At 40.9% G+C, this 16,647-nt stretch overlaps 1 protein-coding gene across 2 annotated transcripts in view; it reads right to left on the bottom strand.

The window, feature by feature from the left end:
- Nucleotides 1-2,437: 2,437 nt before the first annotated feature.
- The window catches only part of nedd9 (neural precursor cell expressed, developmentally down-regulated 9), a 72,933-nt gene continuing 58,723 nt past the window's right edge, over nt 2,438-16,647 (bottom strand). For both annotated transcript variants that reach the window (XM_078241095.1, XM_078241087.1), the window contains exons 3-7: nt 14,351-14,449; nt 10,688-10,804; nt 9,031-10,284; nt 6,783-6,872; nt 2,438-5,614 (exon numbers count right to left, since the gene is read on the bottom strand). In XM_078241095.1, the coding sequence (XP_078097221.1) occupies nt 5,105-5,614; nt 6,783-6,872; nt 9,031-10,284; nt 10,688-10,804; nt 14,351-14,449 (2,070 nt within the window). In that variant the 3' untranslated portion in view covers nt 2,438-5,104. The remainder of the gene's footprint in view (nt 5,615-6,782; nt 6,873-9,030; nt 10,285-10,687; nt 10,805-14,350; nt 14,450-16,647) is intronic.

Genomic DNA, 16,647 nt, shown 5'->3' with positions numbered 1-16,647 from the left:
TATGTTTATCCAATGACCTTTAAATGCCCTTAATGTTGATGAGTCCATATATAGGACGGGGCATAGAGTATAAAAGTTGGGGTCTGATGTTGCAGATGTACAGAACGTTGGTTCGGCCGCATTTGGAATACTGCGTCCAGTTCTGGTCGCCACACTACCAGAAGGACGTGGAGGCTTTGGAGAGAGTACAGAGGAGGTTTACCAGGATGTTGCCTGGTATGGAGGGGCTTAGTTATGAGGAGAGATTGGGTAAACTGGGGTTGTTCTCCCTGGAAAGACAGAGGATGAGGGGAGACTTAATAGAGGTGTATAAAATTATGAAAGGCATAGATAGGGTGAATGGTGGGAAGCTTTTCCCCAGGTTGGTGGTGACGTTCACGAGGGGTCATAGGTTCAAGGTGAAGGGGGGGGGGGGGGAGGTTTAACACAGATATCAGCAGGACATATTTTACACAGAGGGTGGTGGGGGCCTGGAATGCGCTGCCAGGCAAGGTGATGGAGGCGGGGACACTGGGAACGTTTAAGACTTATCTAGATAGCCATATGAACGGAGTGGGAATGGAGGGATACAAAAGAATGGTCTAGTTTGGACCAGGGAGCGGTACGGGCTTGGAGGGCCGAAGGGCCTGTTCCTGTGCTGTATTGTTCTTTGTACTGTTGCAGGCAGGACATTCCACACCCTTACTACTCTCTGAGTAAAGAACCTACCTCTGACATCTGTCCTATATCTATCACCCCTCAATTTAAAGCTATGTCCCCTCGTGCTAGCTATCACCATCCGAGGAAAAAGGCTTACACTGTCCACCCTATCTAATCCTCTGATCACCTCTTAACCTTCTTCTCTCTAACTTCAAGTCACTCAGCCTTTCCTCATAAGACCTTCTCACCGTACCAGGCAACATCCTGGTAAATCTCCTCTGCACCCTTTCCAATGCTTCCACATCTTTCCTATAATGCGGCGACCAGAACTGTACGCAATACTCCAAGTGCGGCTGCACCAGAGTTTTGTACAGCTGCAACATGACATCATGGCTTCGAAACTCAATCCCTCTACCAATAAAAACTAACACACTGTACGCCTTCTTAACAACCCTATCAACCTGGGTGCCAACTTTGAGGGATCTATGCACATGGACACCGAAATCTCTCTGCTCATCCACACTACCAAGTATCTTACCATTAGCCCAGTACTCTGTATTCTTGTTACTCCTTCCAAAGTGAATCACCTCACACTTTTCTGCATTAAACTCCATTTGCCACCTCTCAGCCCAGCTCTGCAGCTTATCTATGTCCCTCTGTAACCTGCAACATCCTTCCGCATTGCCCACAACTCCATCCTTCTACGCCCTCATCCAGGTCATTTATAAAAATGACAAACAGCAGTGGCCCCAAAACAGATCCTTGCGGTACACCACTAGTAATTGAACTCCAGGATGAACATTTCCCATCAACCACCGCCCTCTTCTTACAGCTAACCAATTTCTGATCCAAACCGCAAAATCACCCTCAATCCCATGCCTCTGTATTTTCTGCAATAGCCTACCGTGGGGAACCTTATCAAACACTTTCCTGAAATCCATATACACCACATCAACTGCTTTATCCTCATCCATCTCTTTGGTCGCTTTCTCAAAGAACTCAATAACGTCTGTGAGGCACGACCTACCTTTCACAAAACCGTATTGACTAACCCTAATCAAATTGTTCCTTTCTAGATGATTATAAATTCTATCTCTTATAATCCTTTCCAAAACTTTGCCCACAACAGAAGTAAGGCTCACCAGTCTATAATTACCAGGGTTGTCTCTACTCCCTTTCATGAACAAGGGGACAACATTTGCTATCCTCCAGTCTTCTGGCACTATTCCTGATGAGAAGTAGCCTTGTACTCATTCATAATGTAGGCTCAACAACAAACAAAGATCTTCATTTTGGATGAAATAACACATTTTTTAAGGTTTCCTTTCATATTGGGTTACAGGGGAGATTTGCTTGAAAAGTCTACTCATTCAAATCAGTTGAAGCGTTAGCAGAGTCTATGGCCACATTGTCATGTCTGTTTCATTGTTCTCAGCTTTGATTTTAAAAGTAAACATCAGACTATTGCCCTTTTCACTCAATCTAATGAGAAGCAACATATAAAAAGTACAAGACGATGGTTGGATTTGGGTGGAAGGGGATGAGGTGGGCGGGGTGGGGTGGGGAGAAGTAATTTTCCCAAGTGCACCCTAGCTAAGGGCCGCTTCATCCACTGGCAGGGAACCTTGGAGAAGCATCAGTGTGCTCCTGATATTTTCATGGTAGGCAGTGCCAGTGGGCACTCAGAAGTTACTCACCACATTCTATTTAATTAAAAAATTGGGATTAACTATTGCAATTTATTTTTACTTCCCATCTTGATGAATGAGTAGGTTGTGAAGAATAAAACAACCATTTTCTAAAACCATATCAAAAACATTTAATCTTTTTCAGTAGATAGATTTAATTTTTTTTTACAGAATAATGTGACTGAATGCTCGATGTAACATTCAGAAAAGTTTAAGTACATTTCCAGTTCTGGCAATGTTAAACACAAATGACAAGAGAGTCTAAACTTTTACCTTCTTACTGCACATTCTCCTTATGGATTTCAGTTGTCATATAACCACACAAGTATAAGACATTAAAAATATGAATGGAACCATGTTTTAATTCATAAATGCAATCTGCTGTGAATAAATCAAAATTCTATAAACTTAATGATCGTAATAAATGGCTCTCCGTGGATTTTGACATGGCTTTTTTTTCTCTATATGTAGTCAGTTACACACAGATTTCCTGCACATTATCTTATGTACCTTAATATAACATGACACATTTCACAACAAATGGATTATATCTGCCATCAGTTGTATCACTTTACAAGCGAGGATTCAGAGGAGGTTCACAAGAATGATCCCAGGAATGAAAAGCTTGACATATGAAGAGCATTTTAGCACTCTGGGTCTGTACTCGATGGAGTCTAGAAGGATGGGGGAGAATCTCATTGAAACTTACAGAATACTGAAAGGCCTGGATAGAGTGGACATGGGAAGGATGTTTCCATTAGTAGGAGAGTCTAGGATCTGGGGGCACAGCCTCAGAGTAAAGGCAACCGAGATAAGGAGGAATTTCTTCAGCCAAAGGGTAGCGAATCCAAAGAATTCATTGCCACAGAAGGCTGTGCAGGCCAGGTCATTGAATGGTTTTTAAGACAGAGATAGATGGGTTCTTGATTGGTAAGGGGATCATCGGTTACGGGGAAAAGGCAGGCAAATGGAGTTGAGAAACCTATCAGCCATGATTGAATGACAGAGCAGACTCGAGGGGCTGAATGGTCTAATTCTGCTCCTATATCTTATGGTCTAACAACCTGGAACTACCCAATGAGGCTGTGGAAGTACCACGCAGATGGTATCGGTTCAAGAAGGCAGTTTACCACTCCTTCTCAAAGGTAACTAGGTATGGGAAAAAAAAACAACAGTCCACATCCTGAAAATTAATATGACAAAAAAGAATGCAATCAGTTGGGGAAGATTGATTTATGGGCAGAAGACCATTGGAAATGTGGGAGTCTTGTCCACACAAGACCATTGATATTCAGATAATCAAATGGAGCCAGATAGTGGCAATCCCTGCATGATTCCACCATGGAAACCCATTTTCCGTGTATGAATGTAAAGATGTCCAATCTTTGTTCTGTGGGTCATACGGGTGTCCATCAATTTGATTCATTTAGCTTGCAAATATCACAAAGTAGTAGGTCCTAAAAAAGTCCATATGCTCCAATTTAGGATTTAATCATCAATAAAGGCAAAAATGTTAAGAACTGCACTTTCCAAACTGGTGGCTACAACATTCAAATAGGACAAACCAACAAATAAGAAATTTCAGCATAAATAAGAAGCGAGTCCCTAGGCTTCCCGGGTGCAGGGGCAGCATTTTTGGACACCTCCATGTTAAACTGTACTCACTGACTCCTGTTCAACATTTGGAATCGTCACTCACTTGATAATTTGCACAGATATTTGTAGGGTGCCCCAAGTAGTGAATGCAGTTTGATCTAACAATGTTAGGATAGAATAAGGGAATATAGCAAGGATGGTTAAAACAGGAAAAAAAAATGGACATTACAGGTTAAATATTCAAAGATATAGTAGAAAATAACTTTTCTTCTGCATGATATTATGCAGAATGATTGGGATTTCGCATTGCTTCTCAACATCAATGTTGTTCTCAACTAAGCACTTTCTCTCGTATATTGATAGTAAAAGTGTGGACAAGACTCCCACATTTTCAAAAGACTCCTCTGGTGACAGCATGAACATGTAAATTATAAATAATTGATGATTACCAGTGGGGAGTCACACTTACAGGGAGCCTGTAACTATGCAGCCATGAGTTTCTTTCAATCGATTTTGACTGGCATGAAACAATCACTATGCATCTTCAATGTGCTCTCTGTGAAGTCAGCTCCCCGCTGGAGCACAGCATTGTGGAATCAATCCTGTACATCGTTACTGGTTTAATGAATAACCAACACTGTCAATTCTGAAGAACAGAAGAATCAAAACAATCTTCAGATTAACTAACTCCATTAAAATCACCGCCTCACTTATCTGATACAGGAGAAAATCCCTTTTAGTGATGATTTTTTTCTCTGCATTCATTCATTTTAATGCTCCAATAAATATGTACAGTTATAAACAAAACCACAACTTCAGGTTTGACTGCTACTGAAATGTGAAGTTGCTAAAAATGCACATGATACAAAAGGTACTTCACAGTGCAGTGTTAAATAGTTAACAATTAGTTTATGACTTAAAGTGTGATTATACTAGGTGCACAGTATGATTCAGAGTAATTTAGAGAACATTAAAATCTAGATACACGAGCATCATATGCATCTGAAGAATGAAAATTGTTTCAGTGAAGCACTGAGCATGAAAATATAGCAAAAATACACAGTGATATAAAAACCATTCTACATAAAAACAGAACATTCAATGAGCATGTTCTTTTAATACAATATATTGTTTCTTTAAAGAATAGCTTTTGTTATTCAGAATTTAACAATAATGTCTCTTCATAAAGATGCCAATTGCAGCAGCAGGACTTTAAACTGATGAGAGTGATAGGATAATTCCGTGACCTTGTCCACCATCTCCTGCACTGCTGCTATGCTGGGATATTGTAAGGCAGCTGTCTTGGTTGCCATGACAATGCTTTTAAGAAGTTCACAAAGCAGATTGCTATAGTTTAATACTTTATTCCGAACATCCTGAGCCATAGCTTGTCTTGATAACGTGTCCCCTATAAATACAAGTTTGTGAGCGCTGAGGATAATGAATTTGCTGTGAGCCACAAAGATTCTGGGTGGTTGTCCACCGCTGATAGAACTGAAGAAAGCATCAATGGCATTCAGAAGTGTTACAAAATGAGTCTCACACTGCTCAGAGTAGAAGAAGAGAAGCTGCTTATCTTGAGAAGTGAGACTGCTGTTCTTTTGAGGAATGTGCTGTGGTGCTTTCCAGTTTGAGAGGTCATTTTCCACAGGCTTTGTGACTTCTTTCTCCAGTTCTTGGAACTGGTTTAACTGAAACAGAAAAGTAAAATCAGTTTTAAAAATATTCAATTAAAACCAATGTGAACATAACTATTTGTCCTGCTCCCAAAGTTTGTAATTCCCAAACTCCACAACTGAAAAATATTCATCCAAACCCAGAATTGCAACAATAAACTTGTTCCACCCGCCTCCCAAACCCTCTAGATGTGTAATCACATCAAAACTAAAATACCCCTTCCAGCTGGAAGCCAGAGACCACAATTAGATATAATCACTTCTACTGAACCAAAGAAAAAGTCAGGACAAGGAAAAATACTGACGTGTTAAAAATAATGACAGAATATTTTTCCATTCTGTGAAAATTACAAGGAGTGCCAGATCATAGAACTGTCTCTTATATTTCAGCCGAGAAGGGAAAATATTCATCACATTTCTCTACAGGCCAAGGCAGCCACTAACAGCATTAAAAGGACAATATAACTTACAACAGCAATACTGAAAAATGTTCACTACTAAATGCTTTCAGAGTAGCAAGATTTATGGTCCTGTGATTGTAAAACTTGATTATTGCTAGGCAACACAAGTCAGAATCTCATTTGCAACCAACATTGCCCCTCACTTTTTACTGGAGGTAGGAAATGAGTGACGAGGACAGAAGGTCAAATTTAATAAGGAGAAGAGAATACCTTCCAAAATTACTTAAGAGTTTCACCTGATGGGTTAATGCAGAATTGAGAGACTATGGAACATTAGCATTTCCACATTTTGCTGTCATATATATCATGAATTTTATATATTCATGTTAGTATCTTGTCAAAGTCAATGGCCGGAATTCTTCTGCCGTTCACACCGGAGGGATTCTCTGATCCGCCGGCGGCACACCCCAGGCCGCGGGTTTCCCAGCGGCGTCGGGTGACTTCAATGGAAAATCCCATTGACAGTGGCAGGACCAGAGGATCCCTCCATCAGTGAACGGTACGCCATCATCCGCTGCTGAGAAACATGTTGAGGGGAGGCCAGAGTACTTCGCCAAATATGTATTTAAAATAAATATGTTAAATGGCAGTCACTGTTAATCAATTTGATTAAACCTTCACATAAGCATTTGTAGAATGTTCAAAGGGAGTTAAAATTCTCGTTGACATAAAATCTTTCAGGTTATTAACTGAAGAAAACATTCACACACAATAAAACATACTTGATGTTGCTCCAGCTGCACTTTGTTCTGTTTGACAATATTTTCTTTTTCCAGGAGTTCCCTTTGTTGCCTCTCGAATTCATCTTTCCCCTTAATATTTCAAAATGCAAAATCATCAAATATGAACAAGTTATTTTGTAAAAACACCCACGCGCACATACAATCACGCACACACCAGCACTGAAGCTCGTGTAACTCACTTCCCATCCTTTGCCCCTCTGAACAACTATCCTTTGGATTAAGACATTTCTTCCGAATACGCCATTAGATTTCATGTTGGCCATCTTAAATTGATGGCCTGTACAAGTATTTCCCTGCAAGTGGGCAGAGTTCTCTGGCTGTTCATGCCAATGGGATTCTCTGGTCCTGCTGTAGTGAATGGAGATTTAGCTGAGCATCAAATTCTCCATCCATGCTGGCAGTGTGTGAATGGCTGGAGATTTCCGACCATTATCTCTGCATGCACCCCATTAAAGCTAACAAAACCTTTGATCATTATCAATCGCTCAATTAGGTCACCCTGTAGCCTCCTTCTTTCAAGACGAGAGACACTGGGGGGTGATTATCTGCTCCGATTTAGGCAGACGGGAGCGGAAAATCTCACGAGAGGCCTAAAACACAAGTCATGTCTGCAGGATTTCCCATTGCAATTGTCCCCACTCCCCCACCAATCAGGTCATGGGCATCCCGATATTCAACATTCAGAACCCCATTAGTGATAACCCCATGGCAGAGCAGTTAGCACTACTGCCTCACAGCGCCAGGCACCCAGATTCGATTCCTGTCTGTGTGCACATTCTCCCCAGTCTGTGTGGGTTTCCTCCGGGCGCTTCAGTTTCCTCCCACAGTCCAAAGGTGTGCGTGTTAGGTGGATTGGCCATGCTAAATTACCTCTTAGTATCATGATGCCCAGTTAGTGCCGGGGCCAGTGCTCTGTGGGGAGTTGTTGCCGGAGGTGGGGTTTTTCATTTTAATTTTTTGTGTTGAGCGTCCTTTAAAAAAGGGTGCCCTGATCTTTAAGTGGTTAAGTTGCTGGCAGGGCAGACTCAATCAGTGGGCCCGCCCCCTCAACAGTTTTCAACTACTTCCCTGACAATACTGCAGAGAAAGCCACTGTTGGGGCCGGTGGCTTTAATGCGGTTTTTCCCACCCGCCGCACCTCTGTCAAAAAAATGGGAAAATTTCATCCCTAGCATTTTCATCCTTTCCTGACTGGTACACCTATGCATTTCTGCTATCATCCTTGTAAATCATCTCTGTACCATCTCCAGTGCCTCCATATCCTTTTTATAATATAGTGAGTGCTTTAAATATGGCCGAACCAAGGTTCAATACAGGTTTAGCATAGCCTTTCCCCTCTTTAATTCTATCCTTTGAGAAATAAAGCCTACTTGATGTTTTAAATGGCGTTAACATCTTGTCCAAATTTTAGTGATTGGTATATTTATATTGCAATGTCCCATTATTCCTTTACCTGACCTAGATTGCACATTGCAAGTAATAAGTGATGTCCCTATTCTTCCTATCAAAATGTACAACCTCACATTCATCCTTGTGGAACATAATTTGCAAATTAATTGCCCATTTGCAAGTTTATTAACATCTTCCTGGAATTTGTTGCTGTTCTCCTCAGTGTTAATCATCCCCCCACAATTTGGTGTCATCTAAAAACTGTGCTTCTGATTCTAAAATCCAAATGTGAAGAAATTGTGAACAGCAGTGGTCCCAGCACTGAAGTTTGTGCAACACCACTTCTCACCTTCTGCCACTCTGAACAACTACCCTTTGTTCCCCTCTCTGCTTTCTGTCTTGAAGCGGACTATCACTCCATTCTGCCATTGGTTTCCTGACTCCACATTCTCTGGCCTTATTCATTTGTCTTTGGTTGGGCATCTTACCAAAGGTGGTCAAAGAAAATTTTCCCCATTGAAATTCATGCTGACTATTCATTCTTACATCTTTCTTTTCTAGATGTTCTTCTATTTTCTTCTTTAGAAGGAATTCCATTATTTTTCCTACTACCAATGCGAAGTTGACTGGTCTGTAATTGCCTGGGCATGTTCAATTTCCCTTCTTAAAAATGGGAATTACATTAGCTATCCACCAGTCCTCTGGCACCTTGCCTTCTTGTAATGAATTATTAGAAATGCTTCTGTTATCTCTTTCCTAGATTCTCTTAAAATATAAGGATGCAATCCATCCAGACAACAGGCTCAGTTCAATTCAAAAGGTGAGAACTAGTACAAACCTGCAAATGGACATAATCGTAGTCTTCCATCCAACTTTTATCTATGGTTTCTTTGCTTTTAATATGATCCTGGTGGTCCAACTGTGGTGGGCTATGCAAAGGCTTTATCTGAATCAATGTCTTATCTCCTTGTGAATGGGGCTGATTACAGTTTGTAGTACTGTTGTCGCCAACAGTCACCTGGTTTATTTCATGGACAGTTTCTAGGTTTGTAATTCCAACACCTTGTTTGAATAAAAGTTCTGCATTTGTGCTGATAGACGATGCTAACTGCTTAACATCGTCTGGTATAGTCTTTGTCACCATAACAAAACGGTCTAAGTCATCGCATTTATTATGAGACCTGTTTACCACCAAGATGTTCAAGGACCAGTTATTATTATCTAGTGCCTGGCTGGTTTGGAGCAAAATCTGGTAAGAGTCATCCAAACGCTGCAGTTGCTTTCTTAGTTTATTGTGAAGACTGTTATCTGATAAACGTGACGCATTTGCGACAGCTCCTTGGGCAAATCCAAAGAATCCCAGTAATGAGTGCCTTACTTTGTCAACATTGGCATGTATTCCATTGAGGTTTTTTTCCATTATTTCATAAGATCTCCAGTTAGGAATGACAAAAGCTACAAGCTCCTTTATTGATGTATCCACATTATGTTGCAGTTGAGCCAGTCTTTCAAAAGCAGAGTCTAGGTCTAGCAGTAACTTCTTCTCTGGCAATGGTGAGGCTGAAATAGAAGACTCCTTTGATGTGGTTGAAGATGTAGACATGTTACTCCGTGTGCTACCTGTGCTAGAGAAGGACAAACGGTTCATTCCATCAGTCACATCCTGTACCACCTTCAAATCTTGCGAAACCTGTGGTGGAACGTCATATATTGCATTCTCTGCTGCTGGTGTAGCTCGATCAAAGTTTTGAAAGCCTCGAGGAATATCATAGACGTCTTTTTGTGGGGACTGTTGGTGGGCTGGTGGGATATCATAAATGCACTGTTTTTTTGAAACCAACTCTGAATTAACTACTGTTGGTGGGACATCATAAATAGACTGTTTCAGAGAATTGATCCCACCTCCTGGATGGATTGTGTTCAGTTTTAAAGTTGGCTTTACAGTAGTTGGAGGGATGTCATATAACCCTTCAGATTTTTGACTCAAAAGTGGATCTGTGAAGTGTCTCATCGGTGGTGGGAAGTCATATGTAGCTTCTCTGTCATGACTGCCAACTGCCTCCTTGAAAGAAGTGGGTGGAATATCATAAACCTAAAAATAAATTGCAAAAATAATTCAACACATTTTTTGATACAGAACTTGATAATATTATTTATCACCATTACTGACATTCTTTTTGATAGAACGGAGAAGCCAATCCTTACTGAATAATTAAGTGTGAACTTCTGAACCATCCTGTCAGTTGTATTAGCCTCAACTCGCTATTCATACAATGAGTAAAATGGTTAAAACAATGATTATTTGTGAACAGCAAATCCATGCTCAAAGGATTGCAAACAATATTAATTTTTCACAATCGGGGATCTATTGTAGAGCATTAAGGGATCATTGGATTCTGGCCACCAACTTATTTTGAACTCTTGATATTAAAAAAAGTTTTCAGTTTTAAAACCAAAACCGTGTTTGTGTGTGTGGATGTGCAGCAAATACATACACTTTGCTTCTCCTTCCCCATACTAGCTGGGATGTCATACAATCCTTTGGCTCTAATTTCTTCCAGTTGTGTCTGATGCATGGCTCCTTTTAGCATTGTAGGAGGGATGTCATATAGCTGTTAAAGACAAATTAGGGTTGGTCAGAACATATGCCAAACATGATCTAAATATTAATAGACTTGAAACTGCTAGGATTTTGAAATTTTTTTCTCTCAGATTTTTCTTTGATTTTGCTTTCCATCACTCTGGTTCATAGGAAGCAGAGTAGGGATAAATGGGTAACTTTCTGGTTGGTAAATTGTAACTAGTGGAATGCCACAGGGATCAGTGCTGCAGCCTCAACTACTTATAGTCTATATCAATGACTTGGATGAAGGGATCAAATGTGTGGTACCCAAGATTGCTGTTGACACAAAGAAGGGCATGTTCAAGACAGAAATCGATAAAACCTCTGGATACCAATGGCATTAAGGGATACAGCTCCGCCATTCAATAGGATCATGGCTGATCTGATAGTGGGTTCAGTTCCACTTACCCACCCGCTCCCCATAACCCTTAATTCCCTTATTGGCTAAAAACCTATCTATCTGTGACTTAAACACATTTAATGAGGTAGCCTCTACCGTTTCATTGGGCAGAGAATTCCAAAGATTCACTACCCTCTGGGAGAAGAAGTTCCTCCTCAACTCTGTTCTAAATTGACTCCCCCATATTTTGAGGCTATGCCTCCTAGTTCTTGTTTCCATTGTAAGTGGAAACAATCTCGATGTTTCTATCCTGTCTAGCCCCTTCATTATCTTATATGTCTCTACAAGATCTCCCCTCAACCTTCTAAACTGCAAAGAGTACAGGCCCAGTCTGCTCAATCTCTCCTCACAAGCCAACCCCCTCATCTCTGGAATCAACCTAGTGAACCTTCTCTGCACCCCCTCCGAAGCCAATACATCCTTTCTTAAATAAGGTGACCAAAACTGTACACAGTACTCTAGGTGCGGCCTCACCAGCTGGAGGGGACCGAGTGTAGGGTAACAAAGTTTGCGGATGACACCAAGATGGGTGGGAAAGCAAATTGCGTAGAAGACACAGTCTGCAGAGAGATTTGTACAGTTGCAGCATGATCTCCCTGCTTTTATACTCCATCCCTTTAGCAATAAAGGCCAACATTCCATTTGCCTTCTTGACCACCTGCTGCACCTGCAAACTGTGTTTTTGTGATTCAATCACAAGGACTCCCAGGTCCCTCTGCACAGTAGCATGTTGTAATTTTTCACCGTTTAAATAATAATCCCTTTTCCTATTATTCCTTCCAAAGTGGGTAACCTCACACTTACCAACGTTATGCTCCATCTGCCAGATCCTCGCCCACTCACTTAACCTATCCAAATCTCTCTGCAGACTCTGTCTTCCACGCAATTTGCTTTCCCACCCATCTTAGTGTCATCCGCAAACTTTGTTACCCTACACTCGGTCCCCTCCTCCAGATCATCGATGTATATGGTAAATAGTTGAGGCCCCAGCACCGATCCCTGCGGCACGCCACTAGTCACACGCCACTGGACCTTCCTTATCATAAAGATCAGAGTGGGGATGTTTGCTAATAATTGCACAATGTTCAGCCCCATTCATGATGACTCAGATACTGAAACAATCCGTGTCCATATGTAATGAGACCTGGACAACATTCAGACTTAGTTTGATAGTGGCAAGTAACATTCACACCACATAAATGCCAAGCAATGGCTGTCTCTAACAAGAGTGAATCCAACACCTTTCCTTGACATTCAATTTCATTACCATTGCTTAATTCTCCACCATCAACATCCTGGGGGGTTACCATTGGCCAGAAATGGAATTGGACTAGCCATGTCCAGATCACCAACAACCTGTCCTGGTCCCCCCATGCCGACACTATAGTAAGAAAGCCCACCAATGCCTCTACTTTCTGAGAAGACTAAGGAAATTTGGCATGTCTCTCAGCTATGACTCTCAGCAACTTTTACAGATGCACCATAGAAAGCATTCTTTCTGGTTGTATCATAGCCTGGTATAGCTCCTGTTCTGCCCAAGACTGCAAGAAACTACAAAAGGTCGTGAATGTAGCCCAATCCATCATGCAAACCAGCATCCCATCCATTGACTCTGTCTACACTTCCCGCTGCCTCGACAAAGCAGCCAGCATAATTAAGGACCCCACGCACCCCGAACATTCCCTCTTCCACCTTCTTCCTTCGGGAAATGGATACAAAAGTCTGAGGTCACGTACTAACCAACTCAAGAACAGCTTTTTCCCTGCTGCTGTCAGACTTTTGAATGGACTTACCTTGCATTAAGCTGATCTTTCTCTACACCCTAGCTATGACTGTAACACTACATTCTGCATTCTCTCATTTCCTTCTCTATGAACGGCATGTTTTGTCTGTATAACGCGCAAGAAACAATACTTTTCACTGTATGTTAATACATGTGACAATAATAAATCAACTCAAAACCAAATCAAAATATAAATACTGTAGCTACAAGAGCAAGTCAAAGGCAAGTAACTCACTTCCCAACTCCCCAAAGCCTGTTCATCAAACACAAAGCACAAGTTAGGAATGTGATGGAATAGTCTCCACTTGACTGGGCGAGTTCAGCTCCAACAACAATCAAGAAACTCGACACCATCCGGGACAAAGCAGGCCACTTGATTGGCACATCAAGCACAAACATTCACTCCCTCCACCAACGATGCACATTGGCAGCCATTTACAAGATGCACTGCAGGAACTCACCAAGGCTCCTTCAACAACACTTTCCAAACCCACAACCTCTACCACCAAGAAGGACAAGTGTAGCAGACACATGTGAACACCACCATCTGCAAGTTCCCTTCCAAGCCACACTTGGAATTATATTGCCATTCTAAGTTTTCACTGTCCCTGGATCAAAATCGTCTCCACCATAAATAATAAGAAACTAAATATAAGAAACTATAATACAAGTATAATAATATAATATAAACTAAAATATAAGTACAAGAGTAAAGGGATCTAGGAGTACAGATGGAAAAAAAATCATTAAAAGCAGCAATGTATGTCAGGAAAGCATATAAACATACTCACAACATGGAGATTTATTTCTAGGCATGTGGCATTCAAAAGTAACAAAGTTTCACTGAACCAGTATGGGATCCTGGCCAGGCCTAACTGAACAGTACAGTGCACAGTGTCCGTATTATATAAAGGACATAGAAATACTTTAGAAAGTGCAAATAAACTTACAAGGATTAGTACCAGAACAGAGAGATTACAGGTATTGGAAAAGATTGAGACAATTTTTCAATATAAAAGACTTAGAGGAGATTCATTATAGACTATTAAAATAGGATAGATTTAGAAAGAATGTTTCCACATGTGGGAGAATCTAAAAATTAGGATAGCTACTAATAAATCCAAAAAGAAAATGAGGAGAATTTTCTTATCTGAGAGTGGTTCAAATGTGGAACTGCCACAAGAAAGTAAATGTTTTCAAAGGGAAATTAAACAAGTATGTGAGAAACAAGCAAATAGAAATGCTGAAAGGTTGAGATGAGATGGATGGAATAGAAAGAAAGAAATTTGGAGTATGAATACTAGTACAGGCTAATTGGGCTGAATGGACTGTTGCTCTGCATTATTACATACCCCTTGATGGCGAACTGGTGGGATATCATAAACTCGTTGTTGCTGTCTTGATGGAGAGTCATAAATGTAGCCCTGTCCACATCTGATAGGAGTCACAACCTGTAGGAAAATAAAACAAAAAGTAAATTACTAATAAACTTTCAAATAACTTCTTTCTACAGGCACTTATACAAAGCATATGGAGAAACTCAAAATGAGTACAATCTGGGCTGGTGCAGTATCCAGATTTGCAGTGATAAATCTCCTGAACAGCTAGCCAGAAGTTATCTCACCAATTGGGTTAACTGGGTTCAAATTTCAGCTGAGACTAGAATTTGAACTTCAGTCTCAATAAAGAATGTAGCCCTTTACTACTGGAGCTGTTCAGCCACTTCCGCCTATTACAGATCATTACGTTATCGGGCCAAAGTTCAGTCAATAATGTTTATCACTAATTCTTCTGTTGCTAACTTATCTCAGGTTACACCTGGATTTTTAATAATGTCAATGGGAGACCCTACATGTGAAAAGGAACAATTTTCTCCTCATGGAAGGACTGATTTGACATGTTTGTCACTATCTGGGAAGACTAATATAGGAAACAAAGATGCACCTGATTTTTATCAATTGAAACACATAGTATCCCGTCAGCCAATGACAGAGATACCACGTCCTCAAAGCAAAGACAAGTTACAACAGAAGTTGTCACTGACCCTCAGAGATATAAAGATCCTAATCTGAAGCATTTTGGTACAATAGATCAGTGTTTTGGAGACAGTTATAAAGAAAAAGGTAAGTTTCAGGAAGCTAATCATCCTCTTATCCATCCTTAAATCACAAGTCTGACGAGAGTTAGTTAAGCATGGAAATGTAGTACAGCTCACCCAACGGGCTAAGTCTTACTAGATGATTAACAGTGAGCTATCTGTCCACTTTTATTAGGGTATATATAGATAATTGCACGGTGAGAGCAGAGGCTTGTGTTCCCAGTGGGCAGCCTGCCCAATTTACATAGTTTTTTAAAATTTGCAACTCCAATAAGGGGGTAGTAATTTATTGAGGTGTGTGGGTGGTACAGTGGATTAGTACATCACCTTCTGAATCCAATCCAAGCTGATGATGGAAAATAATCTTGTTTCATCATCTGGGTTTAGGGACTGAACACATAATAAATATTGCAGTTGAAAACTTGTTATTAGCTATCTTGTGGTTACAGAAGGAAATTGCTCTAAATGCCCAAACAAATAAAATCTTAAAGAATCTATAATGTATGTTAATGCATAGCTCAGTTTGTGCCTGTGCCCCAGTCTGTGCCCTCTGCTCCAGTCCATGGCCCCGTCCGTGCCCCAGTCCATGGCCCCATCCGTGCCCTGTGCCCCAGTCTGTGCCTTAGTCCATAGCTCAGTCTATGCCCAGTGCCCTGGTCCATGGCTCAGTCTGCACCCTGTGCCCCAGTCTGTTGCTCAGTCTGCCCTGTACAACAGAATAGTACAGCAATTTGTTGATCATACTTCTTTCAGCACAGGGTAACCACACATTTTTCTTGACAAAATATGGGTGTGGTGGCATTCATTTTCCAAGTAAATGACTGAAACCCTGCTAACCCTTTTAGAAAATGACACAGAGCTCAGGCCATCTGTTTGGGGGAACTTTTTCACTCCACAGTTTTCTTATTCATTGGTGCCATCTGCTTGAAACAGATGGAGGGCCCAAAAATTCTCTTAGCCAGCCTGCCTTAGGACAACATATTCGGAGCTATTCCCACTGCAGAGAGAAGGAAAGAATAGACTTAATGTATGAAAAATGTTAAAACAGCTCTCTTGAGACAGCAGGAAAAGTGGAAAATCATGCCATGAACAAAGACACTGCTATTTAGAAAGGTCACTTCAAAAATAAAGTGTTAAAATTCTCCAGAGCAAGGCCAATCAAGTTGAGACATAAATAAAGTATGAAAGAGGCCATGACAGATCAATGTGAACAAAGTGATGCATGGACAGAGCGAGATGCTGAGGCACGTAGAAAGAGACGCCATTTCAGTGAAAGCTACCAATCTACATGTGAAAACTGACATGGTGGGGTGGAACTGCGAGGAGCCATCTTCTTCCCAGGAAAGTCAATATTGATTCAGCAGATGGGGCAGTTTCCTTTTAAGGTGGTGCCCAGATGGTTTTACACTGCTTTAGTTTGACTACATTTCTATTTTTTTCCAGTTAAAAGCAAGGGGTTATGGCCAGCTCACAGACAAGAAAGTGATCTTCAAAGAGAAATGATAAAAGATTATAATAATTAATCTGTCACACTAAAGTAATGTCTTTCAA

Source organism: Mustelus asterias, chromosome 2 (assembly GCF_964213995.1).
Source record: "Mustelus asterias chromosome 2, sMusAst1.hap1.1, whole genome shotgun sequence".
In the NCBI taxonomy this organism is placed as follows: Eukaryota; Metazoa; Chordata; class Chondrichthyes; order Carcharhiniformes; family Triakidae; genus Mustelus; species Mustelus asterias.
The sequence above is the reverse complement of the archived record's forward strand: the minus strand, read 5'-3'. Positions and strand labels throughout refer to the sequence as shown.